This window comes from Manacus candei, unplaced genomic scaffold (genome assembly GCF_025592945.1).
Source record: "Manacus candei isolate 608988 ecotype Guabito, Panama unplaced genomic scaffold, ASM2559294v1 h1tg000061l, whole genome shotgun sequence".
Lineage (NCBI taxonomy): Eukaryota > Metazoa > Chordata > Aves > Passeriformes > Pipridae > Manacus > Manacus candei.
This window is the reverse complement of record NW_026138109.1, coordinates 7,775,034-7,788,728: the sequence shown is the minus strand read 5'-3', so window position 1 is coordinate 7,788,728 and position 13,695 is coordinate 7,775,034. Positions and strand designations below refer to the sequence as shown.

General features: G+C 44.9%; 1 protein-coding gene across 5 annotated transcripts in view; it reads left to right on the top strand.

The window, feature by feature from the left end:
• The window catches only part of UBAP1 (ubiquitin associated protein 1), a 33,154-nt gene extending 19,459 nt beyond the window's left edge, over window positions 1–13,695 (top strand). For 3 of the 5 annotated variants that reach the window (XM_051804493.1, XM_051804494.1, XM_051804495.1), the window contains 7 exons: window positions 1,987–2,111; window positions 4,080–5,009; window positions 6,672–6,719; window positions 8,856–8,891; window positions 9,342–9,518; window positions 10,955–11,056; window positions 12,479–13,695. In XM_051804493.1, coding sequence (XP_051660453.1) covers window positions 1,987–2,111; window positions 4,080–5,009; window positions 6,672–6,719; window positions 8,856–8,891; window positions 9,342–9,518; window positions 10,955–11,056; window positions 12,479–12,616 — 1,556 coding nt within the window. In that variant the 3' untranslated portion in view covers window positions 12,617–13,695. Of the gene's footprint in view, window positions 1–1,986; window positions 2,112–4,079; window positions 5,010–6,671; window positions 6,720–8,852; window positions 8,892–9,341; window positions 9,519–10,954; window positions 11,057–12,478 lie in introns of all 5 variants that reach the window. The other 2 variants (XM_051804498.1, XM_051804496.1) reach the window with 2 other exon arrangements.

Here is a 13,695-nt window from a genome sequence, read left to right as displayed (position 1 = left end):
GTGTTTTGCCTCAGAAAGACTTTTTATCATCAACTGTCCTGAAACACTTGGTGTGTTCCTAATATGTGTTTGTGTGTTTTGTAGCAGAGTCGTATTCAAGATGAGGTTATAGCAGTGGTTATTAAAATATCAGTATACTGGGGAGAAACTAGAAAGCTTTTACTCCTTAGTCAAGCTTTTCAGGTTAAGCTGGCATCTGTAAGTGCAGCCCATCTAGGTGTGTTTCATTTTATTTTCTGAGCAAAATAGGAGTTACTATGTAAATACCACAGTCTGGGCTTGTAGCCCCTGTGGCTGGTATCTCTTTCAGGTGCACTTGTGCAAGGAGAGGTGTCTGCCACTTACTGTGTTAATAGGTTTAATGAGACAAGTATTTGAACACTGAGCTAATTGGCCGGCGAGATCCACGCGGAGAAGCATTCCTGCTGCACCCGGATCATCTGGCTTGGAACAGGACTTGTGCGAGTGGGACTATGCAGAACATAGTAGCAACAGTCCGGGCTCTGGTTGTCCATGACTTGGCCACGATTTACTGCTCCTGGTGCAGAGGCTGCCACAGTTGCTATTTCTGTATAAGCAAATGCTTTGGTTCTCAAATTGCCGGCTCAAATACAATTTGGGTGACGTGGTGCAGTTAAACATGTTATTCCCACTAAGGATCAGTGAAAATGCTATTATATTCTACTTGGAGTGTGTTCTCATCCTGGAGGTGCAGGTGGTGTTCACCCTGATGGTTTCAAAGTGCAGGAGACAGCACCTGTGTCTTAACAAAACTCTGTGACCAGCACCTCCAGTGCGTGGAATGAGAGCTCAAGTGATGACAGCCCACAAACTGGTAACTCCAAATTGACAGGATGTTCCTGTTTTTGAAAGCTGCTCGGCCTCTGGGAGCTGTGGCTGCCTTGTAGATGAGTTGACAGTGAGGGAACACAAACAGTACTTAAGCTGCCATCTGAGTATGAAAATGGGTCAGATAAAAATGGCAAGTCACAGTTCACTGAGCGAGGGGTTGGGCATTGAACACCCTCTCAGTTATTGCCACTGATGTCTCTCTTTATCTGCATCACTCAAAGAGGAGTTTCAAGGAAGGCCTAGAGGCACTTTTGATACACACACCAGAAACTTTGCCTGTAATTCCCAAAGCTTAGACCAGCAATCCAAGAGATCATTTTCAGTTAATCAAAAAAACGAGTGCAATTTGTACTGTGGGTTTTCCCGTACTTCTTCACAGTAGCTCAAGGAAAACACGGCAATAGTCTGGTGGAGGTGGCTGAGCTTAAGTGGTTTTTGCCTTGTGAGTTTGTAGGATGCCTGAAAAGTGTCACCCTAAAACATTTTTTAAATATCAGGTGTAAGTGATAGATACAAATGACAGATGTAGCACCTGATCAAGTTTGATTGCCTTGTTTCAAGAATCAGAACTGCTGTGCTAAATAGTTGTGATATTTCACTGTGTTTTGGTTAAAGTGGAATGTCTGTGGGTCGTCACTTTGCCCTTGTGACCACTTCTTTCTGAATGTTACCTCCTACTTGCATGTCAAAACGTGGATTTTAGTTCGTCTTAGCTACTCTAAAGCTGGGTCATATCAAAACTTCTTTTGAATATGGTAAATAGAGATATAAGAGAATACAACATTCAGGAGACCTTCAGCATCCAGTTGTGTAGGAATAGTCTTGTCACACAGGAAAGTAGGACATGGGGTGCAGAGACTTCAAAATATGATGGATTGTTATGTTGTGAGGGGCATTGCCTTTTTTTTTAACAGTTGTGGGCTAGAACATCTAAACAAACCAAACAAACTCCACAAACAAAACTGAGGCATCAAAGTCCAAACAACTTCAAACTTCATTTGTACTGTCACCTGACATAGTTGTGGCAGCAGAGATAAAATAGCTCCCAAATACAGCAAAGTGAGCCTTAATTGAAAGCATTCAACTTGCAAGTTGTGGGGATTTTTTTAATATAATTTCTGCTTCTGATTTTAGGGCCTTTCAGTTACCTTGATGATGTCCCTTTTAAGATAGGAGACAAGTTCAAAACCCCAGCAAAGGTTGGATTACCAATTGGTTTCTGTCTGCCTGATTCTTCTCAGCTTGTCAGAGAAGCCCAGGTGAGTGATGTGTTTTGCCTTTCTGCTCTCTTCTCCCCTGACCCCAACATGTGGTGCTGTAAATTGCAGGTAGTCACAGTTCACTCACGAGTCATGTCAGTCCTGTGGTGTCATTTCATGTACCAGACAGTATTTGCAGAATGTCTGTTGTTAGACTTTATAGAAGGATAGAAATATGATGGGTCATGCAAAAAGCTTCTCCTTGTTGTTTCCTTAGAAAGCCACTAGGTTTTTATTTTTAAGCATTTATTTTAGTGTATCTACTTTGAAGAAGCACGGTGTTTTTGTGCAGTGGTTACAGTTTTAAATGTTACCCTGGCTAAGTTTGAATATAATTTTTAAGAGCAAAAGTGCTAAGGACTGATACACCTGTGCAATGGCATAATTTCCGGTTCTTTTTTTCTATGTAGTTCTGAGAGGGAATTCTGTGGGGCAGACAAGTTACAACTTGGTACCTTGGTGGCTCCCCTGTCTTGAGGAGCATGTTTCTATTAAAATAAGCTGTTAGTAGCATAAAATCAATTGCTTTAGCCTAGTTGTTGAAAACCTAATCTCCAAATGCAGGTTGTGATACAGGAAACCTAATTGAACTATGTTTTCTCATTTAGATCCATGATTTTCCTTGACCAGTCCCAGTTGATGATTGTTTTCGCTTTGTCTGTGACAGATTGCTTTAGGCTTTTTCCTTATAACCATTAAATGATTACCTGATTGTCCTAGTAGACCTGTTTCCACTCATTTAAGCTGATGTGGGAGAGCTACATATAGACACACACAAAGTTATGATAGCTCTGCTCACATACCAAAGAGTGTGTAGTAGTGGTGCCCAATGCTTCTGCCTGTGTGTTGTTTTCCAAAATCTCCGTGCTGATAACTTACATATCACACCTCTTGGAGTCTTAGAGCTCAGGGAAGGGAAACTGGAGCCCGCTACAGGATGAGATGTGGCACAACACATAGTGAGTAGCCTGTAGAGGCCCATGAATCCTTGCTGGCTTGTTGCCCTTTAGAATTAGGAATTTATGACTTGGCAATCCAGTGGCAAAGTACTCCTGTTCAGGTATGTGCCATTGTCCTGTCGAGGCTGTCTTAACACTTCTTGTGAATCTGAGGTCTAAGCTGCCTGTGGACTTGACTCCTAGGCTGTGTTCTCTGAACATTTTGTGGTTATTTAAAGATTAAGGCTGTGCAGAATTTTGTCCTTTACAACCAAACCACTGAGTGGTCAGTACACTGGTAGTGAGTAGCTTACGGATGCCTCTCTGTGCTAACCTGGCTCTGAAGGACCTGATATTAAGTGGAAAAAGCTTGAGGGATCCTGTCCTGTCAGTTACTACAGCAAAACCTGCTGCCGAAGGAAGGTGTTGTCATTGTTGTAACCATTGTATCTGCTTTGGCTGGCAAGGCAGTAGAGTGAAAATACAAACACCTCTTAAACTAGTGGGAGTGAAACTAATATCGAGTGCCTTAGGAATCTTTTAGGGCAGACTGAGTAATACTGTATTGGCCTTCGGATGCATAGTTACTCTTCTGCAATCTTGAATGACATGTGGAACTAGTGGATGGGAGGTAGTTCAGTGGTGCCAGGTTGGGGAATGATTGTCCATCTAGTAACGTGTTACACTTTCCCTTGCTACATCTGTAGTCCTGGGGGAAGAAGGCGGGAGACTTGTGAAACTCATTTTGGGACGATCAGTAGCTCTAAAGCAAAACTAAATGCAGAAAGGAGACAAAATATGGTATTCTAATTCAGGCTGCAGCCAGGTTTTGTGCACAGAGGCAAAATTACCCTCTTGTAGTGTCTGCCAGCTTTGTTAATCTGTAGGCTGGGAAAAGGTGATGACTGTCCATGGTAACTCAGGTAGCTCTTCTTCCTTGGTAACTCACGTTGCTGTTAGAAGTAGCAATTACGATCCTTACAAATTAATTTTTTTCCCCTTCTCTCCTTTCCCCTCCACCCCCATCCAGTATGACTTCTCACTGGAAAAGAAAACAATCGAGTGGGCTGAAGACATCAAAAAAATCCAGGCTGCCCAGAGGGAAGCTGAACGCAAGGCAGAAGAAGCACTAGCTAACTCCAAAGCAACTCCAGAGGACAGCACCAGGATGGGGTTCTCAGAGGGACCTTGCCCTGAAGCCATGCCTCCTCCTATCAACCCCATCCTCGCTAGCCTGCAGCACAATAATATCCTTACTCCCACGCCAGCCAACAGCAGCTCTGTGAAGCAAAAGGTCCTCAGCCCACCTCGTCCAAAAGCAGATTTTAACCCAGCTGATTTTGAACGCGAAGAAGACCCGTTTGACAAACTGGAATTAAAAACTATTGATGATAAGGAGGAATTAAAAAATATTCTTGAAATTCACGTTGGTACTACTGGGCCTATTGTTGCCCAGCTGTTAGATAATACTTTGCCCAAAGGAGGGTCTGAGTCTGTGTTACAAGATGAAGAAGTTCTGGCATCCATAGAAAGGGCCACGTTGGACTTCAAACCCCTTCATAAACCCAATGGCTTTATCACTTTACCACAGCTGGGAAACTGTGAAAAGATGTCCTTGTCTTCCAAAGTGTCCCTTTCTCCTATCACTTCAGTGAGCAATATCAAATCCCTGTCCTTTCCTAAACTTGACTCCGATGAGAGTGATCAAAAGTCATCAAAGCTCACGAGCACTTTCCACAGCACTACCTGTCTCCGCAACGGCACTTTGCTCAGCTCTTTGCAGGCCTGTGCCCAGAGTAAAGGCAGTGAACTGAATGGACTCCACATGGTTGGTGTTTCTACTCTAAATGAGGACAGTGCCAGGGAGACGTCGACATCACCCTTCTCATCCAGGCTGTCTTCCCTGGCTGCGCCGACTGTTTGTACGGAAGACGAATCATCTCAAAGCACATCGACTACGGTAAATGTGCAGTGGATTGGAGCTGGGGCTGCTGGGGAGAGGTGGAGGTGCAGAGGCAAATCCTCCCTCTGGACTGTCCTGTGGCTTTGGCTATAGCTTCGTTTATTAGGAGTGACATGTAGATCCTCTTGAGTTACGTGGCAAATTGATCAATCCAACAGGCTTTCATGCTGGCAGTTCTGAACCTCAGATGATTACTCTGCAGTTTTTCCCAAAAATTTGGTAATTTTAGGCTAACTGTAGTGATTTTTATTTCAGCTTCTCAGCTCTCGTTTGTTGCTGATAGTTGCACACCTTTGAACTAAGTATATAAGGCATCTTTTGTGTATGGTCCTGCCTTTTGTCCTATCCGGCTGACATGTATCAGATTCTGAAGTGCTGTTAGGCTTTGAGTCAGATCTCTTCCAGATTTCTTCCTTGGTTTGCTTTTTTTATTTGCTGGAAAAAACGGGAAGTGCAGACTTCTCAAGGAATAGCAGTAATAACAAATTCAAAAACACAGATGTGCTGTGTCATTCAGGGAAGAAAAAAGTGCTTGTGGTTGACCTGCATTGAAATAAGTGTATTTTTTTATTTTTAATTTGCTTCCTGAGATCCTTTTAAAATTCAGTCTTCGAAAGGAAGACAGTTATGGTGGTTTGAAATCTGGTATCCACCCTCCCTCGTGAAGGAGGGTGGAAGGGTTGCTTGGTGGAGACCAAAACCAGTCTTGAAGATCATCTTGTGTTTTTTAACATCACCGTTGGTTGCTGCCCAGCTCTGAGACAGGAGATCGAATCTTCATTTCCTCAGTCTTGTTGCAAGTTCTAAAGTGACCCTGAGGACACTAGCTTCACACCAGCTGTTGTTTTTGTCTCTTTGTGAATAAGAGCAGAGATTAGAGTAAGTTTGTGGACTTTTTTTTGTAAAGAACCTCAGATCTGGACATGAAGCCTAGTGAAAACTGTGTAGTCAAACCATCTAGCTGGTTCTAAAATAATCTGCATTTTTTTTCTGTCCAGTATAAGCAGTGTTTCAGTGGTTCTGTGGTTTTACTGGCACACTGTAGGTTTTTGTGATACCATATGCTCTGTAACAAATGATGCTGCTCCTCTCCTGTTGTTCTCCCACCTCTTTTCAGGCTTAGGTGAATGCACTAACAATTGTGAAATACAGTATTCTGGGAAATGGTGTGTTTGTCACCAGAACAGCTGTTTATTGGTGACCAGAACAAATTTAATACTGTGAACTTTGGCAGGAGGAGCACTGTGCTGAGCACCTGCTCACTGCTGCAAGTCACAGGGGTGAGAGGTGATTGTGTGGTCGTGGGTAGCTCAGAGGTGAAACCTCAGTTACAAAACACGTAGCATCTCTGGGGACTAAGATGAAAAATCACAACTAGATAGATGGAAATTAAGATGGCCAGATTTTCCCTCTTAACTATTCAAAATCTCTCTGCTGGATTAAAATTTGTTAAAGACCAAGAGGGAAGGTGTATCCTCAAGAATGCTGTAAGGGAAGATTGACAAAGAAAGAGACTTGGTAGTAGAAGTAATAAAGGTCTTAATTTGAAACTATTTCTCCTTTGGAAGCAGCAAATCAAGAAAGAGGTATGCTGACAGAACTAGTTCTTTCTGTTTGAATTCCAAGACTTCAGGTTATACTTGTTTCATGTTTCCACAGGAAAGTCCCAGTGACTGGAAAATGACAGCTGAGAGGCAAGAAATTGAAGTAAATGCAACAAAAGAATTTAAGTAAATGTAACAGAAGTCCTCAGAGTAGGAAAACAACAGAAGGAAGTCAGAGTCAAATGTAGAATAAGCCTGTCCTTTTTCACAGAATCATAATAGTAGTTTGGGTTGGAAGGGACCTTAAAGGTCATCTCGTTCCAGTCCTCTGCCATGGGCAGGGACACCTTCCCCTAGACCAGGTTGCTCAAAGCCCCATCCAACCTGGCCTTGAGCACTCCCAAGGATGGGACATCGACAACTTCTCTGGGCAGCCTGTCACAGGGCCTCACCACCCTCACAGGGAAGAATTTCTTCCCAATATCCCTTTTAACCCTGCCCTGTGTCAGTTTAAAGCCATTCCCCTTTTCCTGTCACTACACGCTCTTGTCCAAAGTCCCTCTCCTTGGAGGGAGGGACTTGGAGCCCCTTAGGTGCTGGGAGGTGCTCTAAGGTCACCCCAGAGCCTTCTCCAGGCTGAACAAACCCAGCTCTCTCAGCCTGTCTCCATAGCAGAGGTACTCCAGCCCTTTGAGCATCTCTGTGGCCCCAGCCTTTTAGGAAGCCTCAGGACAACTGTGTGTCCACAGTGATTTTATAATTTTTTTCCTCATGAGACTAGAAATTGTAACTTTGAATTTGCAGTTACCAGTGGAGTTTTTGCTTTACCAGTGAATAGGATGTTGGAAATTTTGGATGGAAACAAATCTGTGGTTTCTCCATTTCTCTGAGGCTGCACAGGTTCTGTGATGGTCCCCTCCCCTCACTTTTTGGTATGATTTTCAGAGCTTTGGCAGAAGGAGAAAAGACTAGTGAAGACAACACTTGTTTGTTTGAAATTAAACTCAAGTAGATTGAGGAGCAGGAGTTGGTTTTCCCAGACTCTTGAATCTCTGGTGTCAGAAGCAGTTTTGGTTCTCCTGGCTACAGCATCAATAACAAAGCATCATCCTTCAGTCAGACAACCAGCTGATTTCAGGGCTTCTCCAGACCCACATTTCACCGTATCCCATATCCTAGTGCTTTTTGCCCTGGGTATTCAGAGTGAATATGATGTCTTAGACTTTGTCTTATAGAAGAAAAATTCTTGCCCTTGAGATTAAAATGGTCAGAAATGGCGAAGAAAACCTTGGTGGTGGTTTGGCATCTTTTTGCAAATAAATGGAATTTGTCAAAATCTTGGTAGATTTTGTCAGAACTGGTTTTCTGTATAGGCCTTTTTGTTGTTCATTTTGGGCCCAAGGAAGGCCTTTCTGAAGGATGTGGACAAGCTTTCAAGCAATCTGTGTTGGCATAATAACTGTTAAGAAATGCAAAAAGCTGTGGTTTTTGGTCCACAGTGATTTCCTGCAGTCTGTTCTAATTCTGTTTAAAATGCAGGAGTTCTAGATGTGTGAACTGAAATGTACAGACTTGGTGGGGCCAAGGCCTCACTTTGCACAGCTCTTATCTTGGGCAAAATCCTTTAAAGTGATGGGTTGGTTCTGCCCTCTGGCAACCTGGTTTTGTGGAAAGGGAGCAGAAGGAACGTGACCCAGCCTTGCTGCTGTATCGGGAACGGGTCTGAGTGCTGAGCAGAAAAATCACATGCTCTTTTTAGCCAGTGTGCCACGTTGTTCCTATGCTGCTGTGGAATTCAGTGCTTTGGGAGTAGAAAAGAGGTGTATTTTTCTCTTACCCCTTCTCATGTTCAATAAGTCAAGAGAAGTCTCTAGGCAACAGTTTCAAAAGTACCACTGTTACTCAGGCTGTGCAGCGCTTGGTCAGGAGCTGAACTGGAGCCAGCGAGTTTCGCTGAGCTGTGTGAACACACAGCTGTTACAGTGACAGAATAAACAAGCTTACAATTATTATGAGAGTACACACATCCTGCTTGGAGTATAATCCGTTTGTAGAGTGCTGAGAGAAGAAATCCTCATGATGGCTATTCTGTAGCTACACACATATAGGTGGCTATTCTGTAGCTATTTCTGCATGTGAGATGTGTGATGTCCACTTCTCATATGCAGAAGCGTGATCAGACCTTGAGCCTCCATGGTGTGGTGGAGTATTCTGTAAAACCCTCCTTCCCCAGCTATGGCAAATTCTGCTCACTGGTGCATAATGTTTATGGTTGTTTTATTTGTGTGTTGTCCAGCAGGTACACCCAGACTACAAGGAAACAGAAATCCCTGTGGTAAGTTTCCAAATACCTTGCACTGGATCATGTTTATGATAATCTCCAGACCTAGTGTTCCTGTGAGTACAGGAAAATCATAGGTGGTGAGTAAACCTGTGGTGAGGGAAGCAATCTCTGTGCTTCCTCTGAGGTGTGGGGTTTGGCTGTATCATGACCTTCACTGTTGCAGGGGCTGGGTGTTCAAAGGTTTTGGTCACACCAGTAGGAGGGGGTTTATTGTGAAGAATCTGGGTTGTTGATTGCTGTTTTGGGCGTTAAAAGAGTGTGGTGGGAATCAGACATTGTGCACTGCTCTGTTTCATCCTCACAGCGTGTAACTTCCCAAGGGCAGTCTAGAAACCCTCTTGTATTAATTACATGGGGTATCCTGGTTCTGCATTAGCCAGGAACAGGATGTGGGGATGCAGGAGATGACCATCACCTCAGCCTCTGTGTTTTCCCCTTCAGGTAACACACCAAAACTTCCCAGTGTCTAAAGTGCCCAGCAGCAGCAGCTGCACGATGGAGCTGCAGCAGGGCCTCTCCCCCAGTGAGAGGCAGTGTGTAGAGACCGTGGTCAACATGGGGTACTCGCCAGAGAACGTCCTGAGAGCCATGAAGAAGAAGGGACAGAATATAGACCAGGTAAGAGCTTGTGCAGTACAAAGAAAGGCTTCGTTGGACACTGGTTCTGCTGAGGAGCAATCCTGGGTTTGCAAGATGGATGGGGGGGAAAACTTCTTCTAACAGCCTATAGTGACTGCCATCAGCTGCTGGAGGAGTTGTCACCTGGCAGTGGAGGCTCCCAAAAACAAAGAGAAGATGGCTTGTGCTTGTTCCTGATGAGAGACTGCTTGAGCTGGCCACATCTGTGGGTGCTGTGGTTGGAGCCGTGCTGAGCGTGGGATGGGCCTTGGCTCTGTGTGCAGCTGGGACAGGAGCTGGGTCTTCCCAGAAGCCACAAACCCATCCAAAGGAAGCTCAGCATGGCTCTGCACCATGCTTAGTGCCACGTGGCAGAAATACAGCCAACTTCCCTTGTTCTGAGCACGAGGGCTTACGATGCTGACGTCTCTCCTTGTAGAGAGATCGGCCCCTGCAGGCCTGAGACAGCCCTGAAAGGCTCCTGCAAGGCCCCACTGACCGACTTTAGTGTGCACCCTGGTGCTGGTGCTTTCTGCCTTGTGTGTGTTGCCTCAAATGACTGCTAAAACCAGGTCACTGAGCTTAAATCACTGCAGGGTGGAGGGTGGCTCTGGGTCTTGGATCCACTTCAAACACTTTTAAGTGGGGAGAGCACGGCCAGACTCTGTGCTGGCCCTGGGCAGGCTCTGTGCCACACAGGACTGTGCCTGTGCAGGAGGGTCCCAGGGGCTCTGGCTTGCTGGGCTGATCTCCTGCCCACTTCCTACACATTGAGAGTGGCTTAAGCTCTGCACTGGAGTGAACTGTGGTATCAAATGGAAAAAAGTGTCCCTTAGGAGGGTGGTTTTAAATCCTGCTGTACTTGCAGGCCGTGTTCTTTTGCACACCTCGCACTGCCCACCTGACCCTTCCCTGTGCCTCTCGAAGCTGAGGATGGGTAAGAAATGTGTCAGTGGTTTCTGTGCATGTGAGCTGGGATTTGCAGCTCACTCACCAGTGTGCTGAGTTGATCTTCAAAGGCTGACTGCTTTCAGATTGCATCAGCTCTTGTGGCTGTCTGAGAGGAAGCTGGAAGCTGACATGTCTTGACTGCTGGACCTATAGTTTCATTTTTAAAATGTGTAGTATAAAAAGCACACAAACTTTGGCCTTCCGCTGTGCCGTAAGGCACAGAGGGCTGAAGGTACACTTCAGAGGGTGCTCTGACTGGCGTGGAAGATGTTCAGAGCTGGCTGGAGAGCACAGGAGGACAGAAGGGCTTGTCTGCTTTCTCTGCGCTCTTGTATAAAAAGAGTGTCTCAACTCTGCTAAGAAGGACTTTGTCTCTGAAGTGCCGGGTTGGAGTCACGCTCAGCCCCTCTGCACAAAGGTGCCATTCAACCACGCGCTGCCAACGCCACAATGCAAACTTGGTTTCTTTTCTTCATTCCTTACAGGTGCTGGATTACCTGTTTGCACATGGACAGCTTTGTGAGAAGGGCTTTGACCCACTTCTTGTTGAAGCAGCTTTGGAAATGCACCAGTGTTCAGAGGAGAAGGTGAGGGTGCAGTGGGTGCAGGAACAGAGAATGTGCCATGACAGGGAATTCCAATAGCAGTTTCTCTGGCTGATGTAATTCTGGCTTTCATGGTAATGCTGCTTTTTTTCCAAAACTGACTGCCAAAGGGCATCTTTGTGTTGATAAAGCTAGAATTTGTTAAAGCATTAGAATTCTTCTGCGTTGTTCTGTTACTCACTTTGCAAGCATTTTTATGAGGACAGGATTTTTTTGAAACCCTGCTTATTGTGGTCATAATGTTTTGAATGCCCAGAGTTCTCTTGTGGGCAGGGTGCTTGGTACATAGAGAGTTAACTTCAGCAGCAGCAAATTGTCTTTCAAACCCTGCCAGCCTGCCCTGGCCATGGATTTTCTCCCTTGTATGAATGCATCTGCCTGGCTGCTCAGCAAATTGGTTTAGGGCTCACTCTAGAAGAAGCTGGAAAATGAGTTTTGGTTCTGGTTCATTGTCTGGCTGCTTTACCAGCACCAAAGGTACAACAGGGGCAGGTAGCCAGGGCAGAGGACAGCAGGATCTTTTAAGTCTGCCAGCCTGTTGTGTGCCAGGTTATTACATGAAGTCTTTAAAGGTGCAACCCAACCCCCACCCCAGACATACGTATGCCTTCCTGCCTTTCTTGAACTAGTGATGAGCTTGCAAACAGAGGAACAGCAGTGTGAAGGTGGGAAGGAACTGAGTTCAGGAAACACATTTGCTACTTGCTCAACCCCAAAATTGGAAATGGTTAATCTCCTGATTGTCCATTTCAACCTACTTGCTTGTTGGGGATTTCTCTTTCCCCTGGAGTGGAGCAGAGACACTGTAAATGGCAGAGGGTTCATAAAAATGATCAACTGACTCGCTTCTTGCCACTTTATTTTTTCAAAGCTCAGGGAGGATTTGCAGTTGATGTTGGTAGTATTGTATGTGCACAGTGGGGTTTGTGCTAATCCCCCAAGTTTGCCCTAGATCTGAGAAGCCAGTTGACAGCAAGGGCTACTGTGCTGTTCCCAAAGTCAAAGTAACTTTAAAAAAAATTCAGATGCAGCAGCAGCTGCTGGATGGGGGAGCTGGGTCCCATTAATCAGCACTTTTGGGAGCCCAGATTGGGCCAGGCTGATAAATTTCCTCCTGGGAGAGAGACAACCACATAGGCTAGGCTTTGGTGCCCCTGTTGAAGAGGATTTTGGAAATGAAGGACAAGAAACAGAGGGCACTGAAGGTGAGGTCCCGTGGCCTCCTGCACCCAGAGCTCTGCTGTGAGCAGAGTTTCCCCAAAGAGAGCCAGAATAGGCTGTGCCTGGGGAGGAGGAATCTGCAGCCATGGCATGCCCAGTTGCTGAAGACAAGCTCTGTGCTAAACCTCCACCAAGCACTGATCCACTTGTCTCTTGCAAATAATGGGCTTGTCTGTCTTTCAGATCACAGAACTTCTCCAGCTAATGAGTCAATTTAAAGAAATGGGCTTTGAACTAAAAGACATTAAGGAGGTCTTATTATTACATAAGGACCGACACAACGCTTTGGAAGATCTAATGGCCCGTGCAGGAGCCAGCTGAAAACACATTCCTGGATTCTCGGCGTGCAATGGAGCAGGACCAGCCCCGCCACCTTCACACCCAGTGTGACTTGCTCTCAGCGGGAAGGAGTCCAGCTTTTTCCATACAAGGGAGAGTGACTGAGCAAGCCTGCCCACGTGCATCACTCCAGCATTTCTCTTTCCACTGAGGGCCAACTTTCTTTCTTAAATTAAAGTTTTAAAGTGTCCTTTCCTAAGTTTCCTTTTTCCAGCTTGGCCATGGAGAGTTCAGACTGCCCAGCCTCTACTGGAATTGTACATAGGTAGAGATGGAGTGGTTCCCCCCTCACTGTTGCACTGGAGTTGGACAGAAGAATATTAAGTTGGTTCTGAAACTAGAATGCTTTGGTTCTTTGAAGCTGCTTTTATGGTGTCTTGTCTGCTTGTCCTGAATTACTTGACTGTGTCACAGTCCAGATTAACTGGTTAAAGTTGACCTTTAGTGCAATGGAGTTTTATTTTTTGGTTGAAAGCTAGTCTGTAACTTAGTAAAACACTGGTTCAGAAATTGTCACTATGCATAAAGACAGAACCTTGTTTAGTCCTCTTGGATTTTGTTTTTTACCCATGCATCCAACACTTCTGCCAGACATGGGTGTCCAATGCTCAGTGGTGTGTAAGTTCCCTTGAAGCAGGTAAGCTGTGAACTCTACCTGGACCTGCAACTTGTGTTGGTTCTTGTACGTGAAGGCAGAGAGCTGGGGCTCAGTATTCTTAATCCCCCAGGCTTGTAGGATATTTAAGACAATGCCCTGCTAGGAAATCAGTTATCTTTTTGTTTTAAATAATACTCAGTGTGATGCAGGAGGTTTCTTTCAAGCACCTTCTTTAAAACAAATATACTCACTGCATTAGTTCCATTTTTCACACTGCTATAGAATTACATAATAACATCTAGTACTACCAATCAGGTTTGGGGTTGTTTTTGATAGTTCAAAATATTATGTTGTACATTGTTCGAGTTCTAAATACATAAAATATCAGCAGTCTTGAGGAATCTCTGATTTGCTAAATATTTTGATTCTGCAGAAGAACAACTAATAAAACCCTCCAATATAA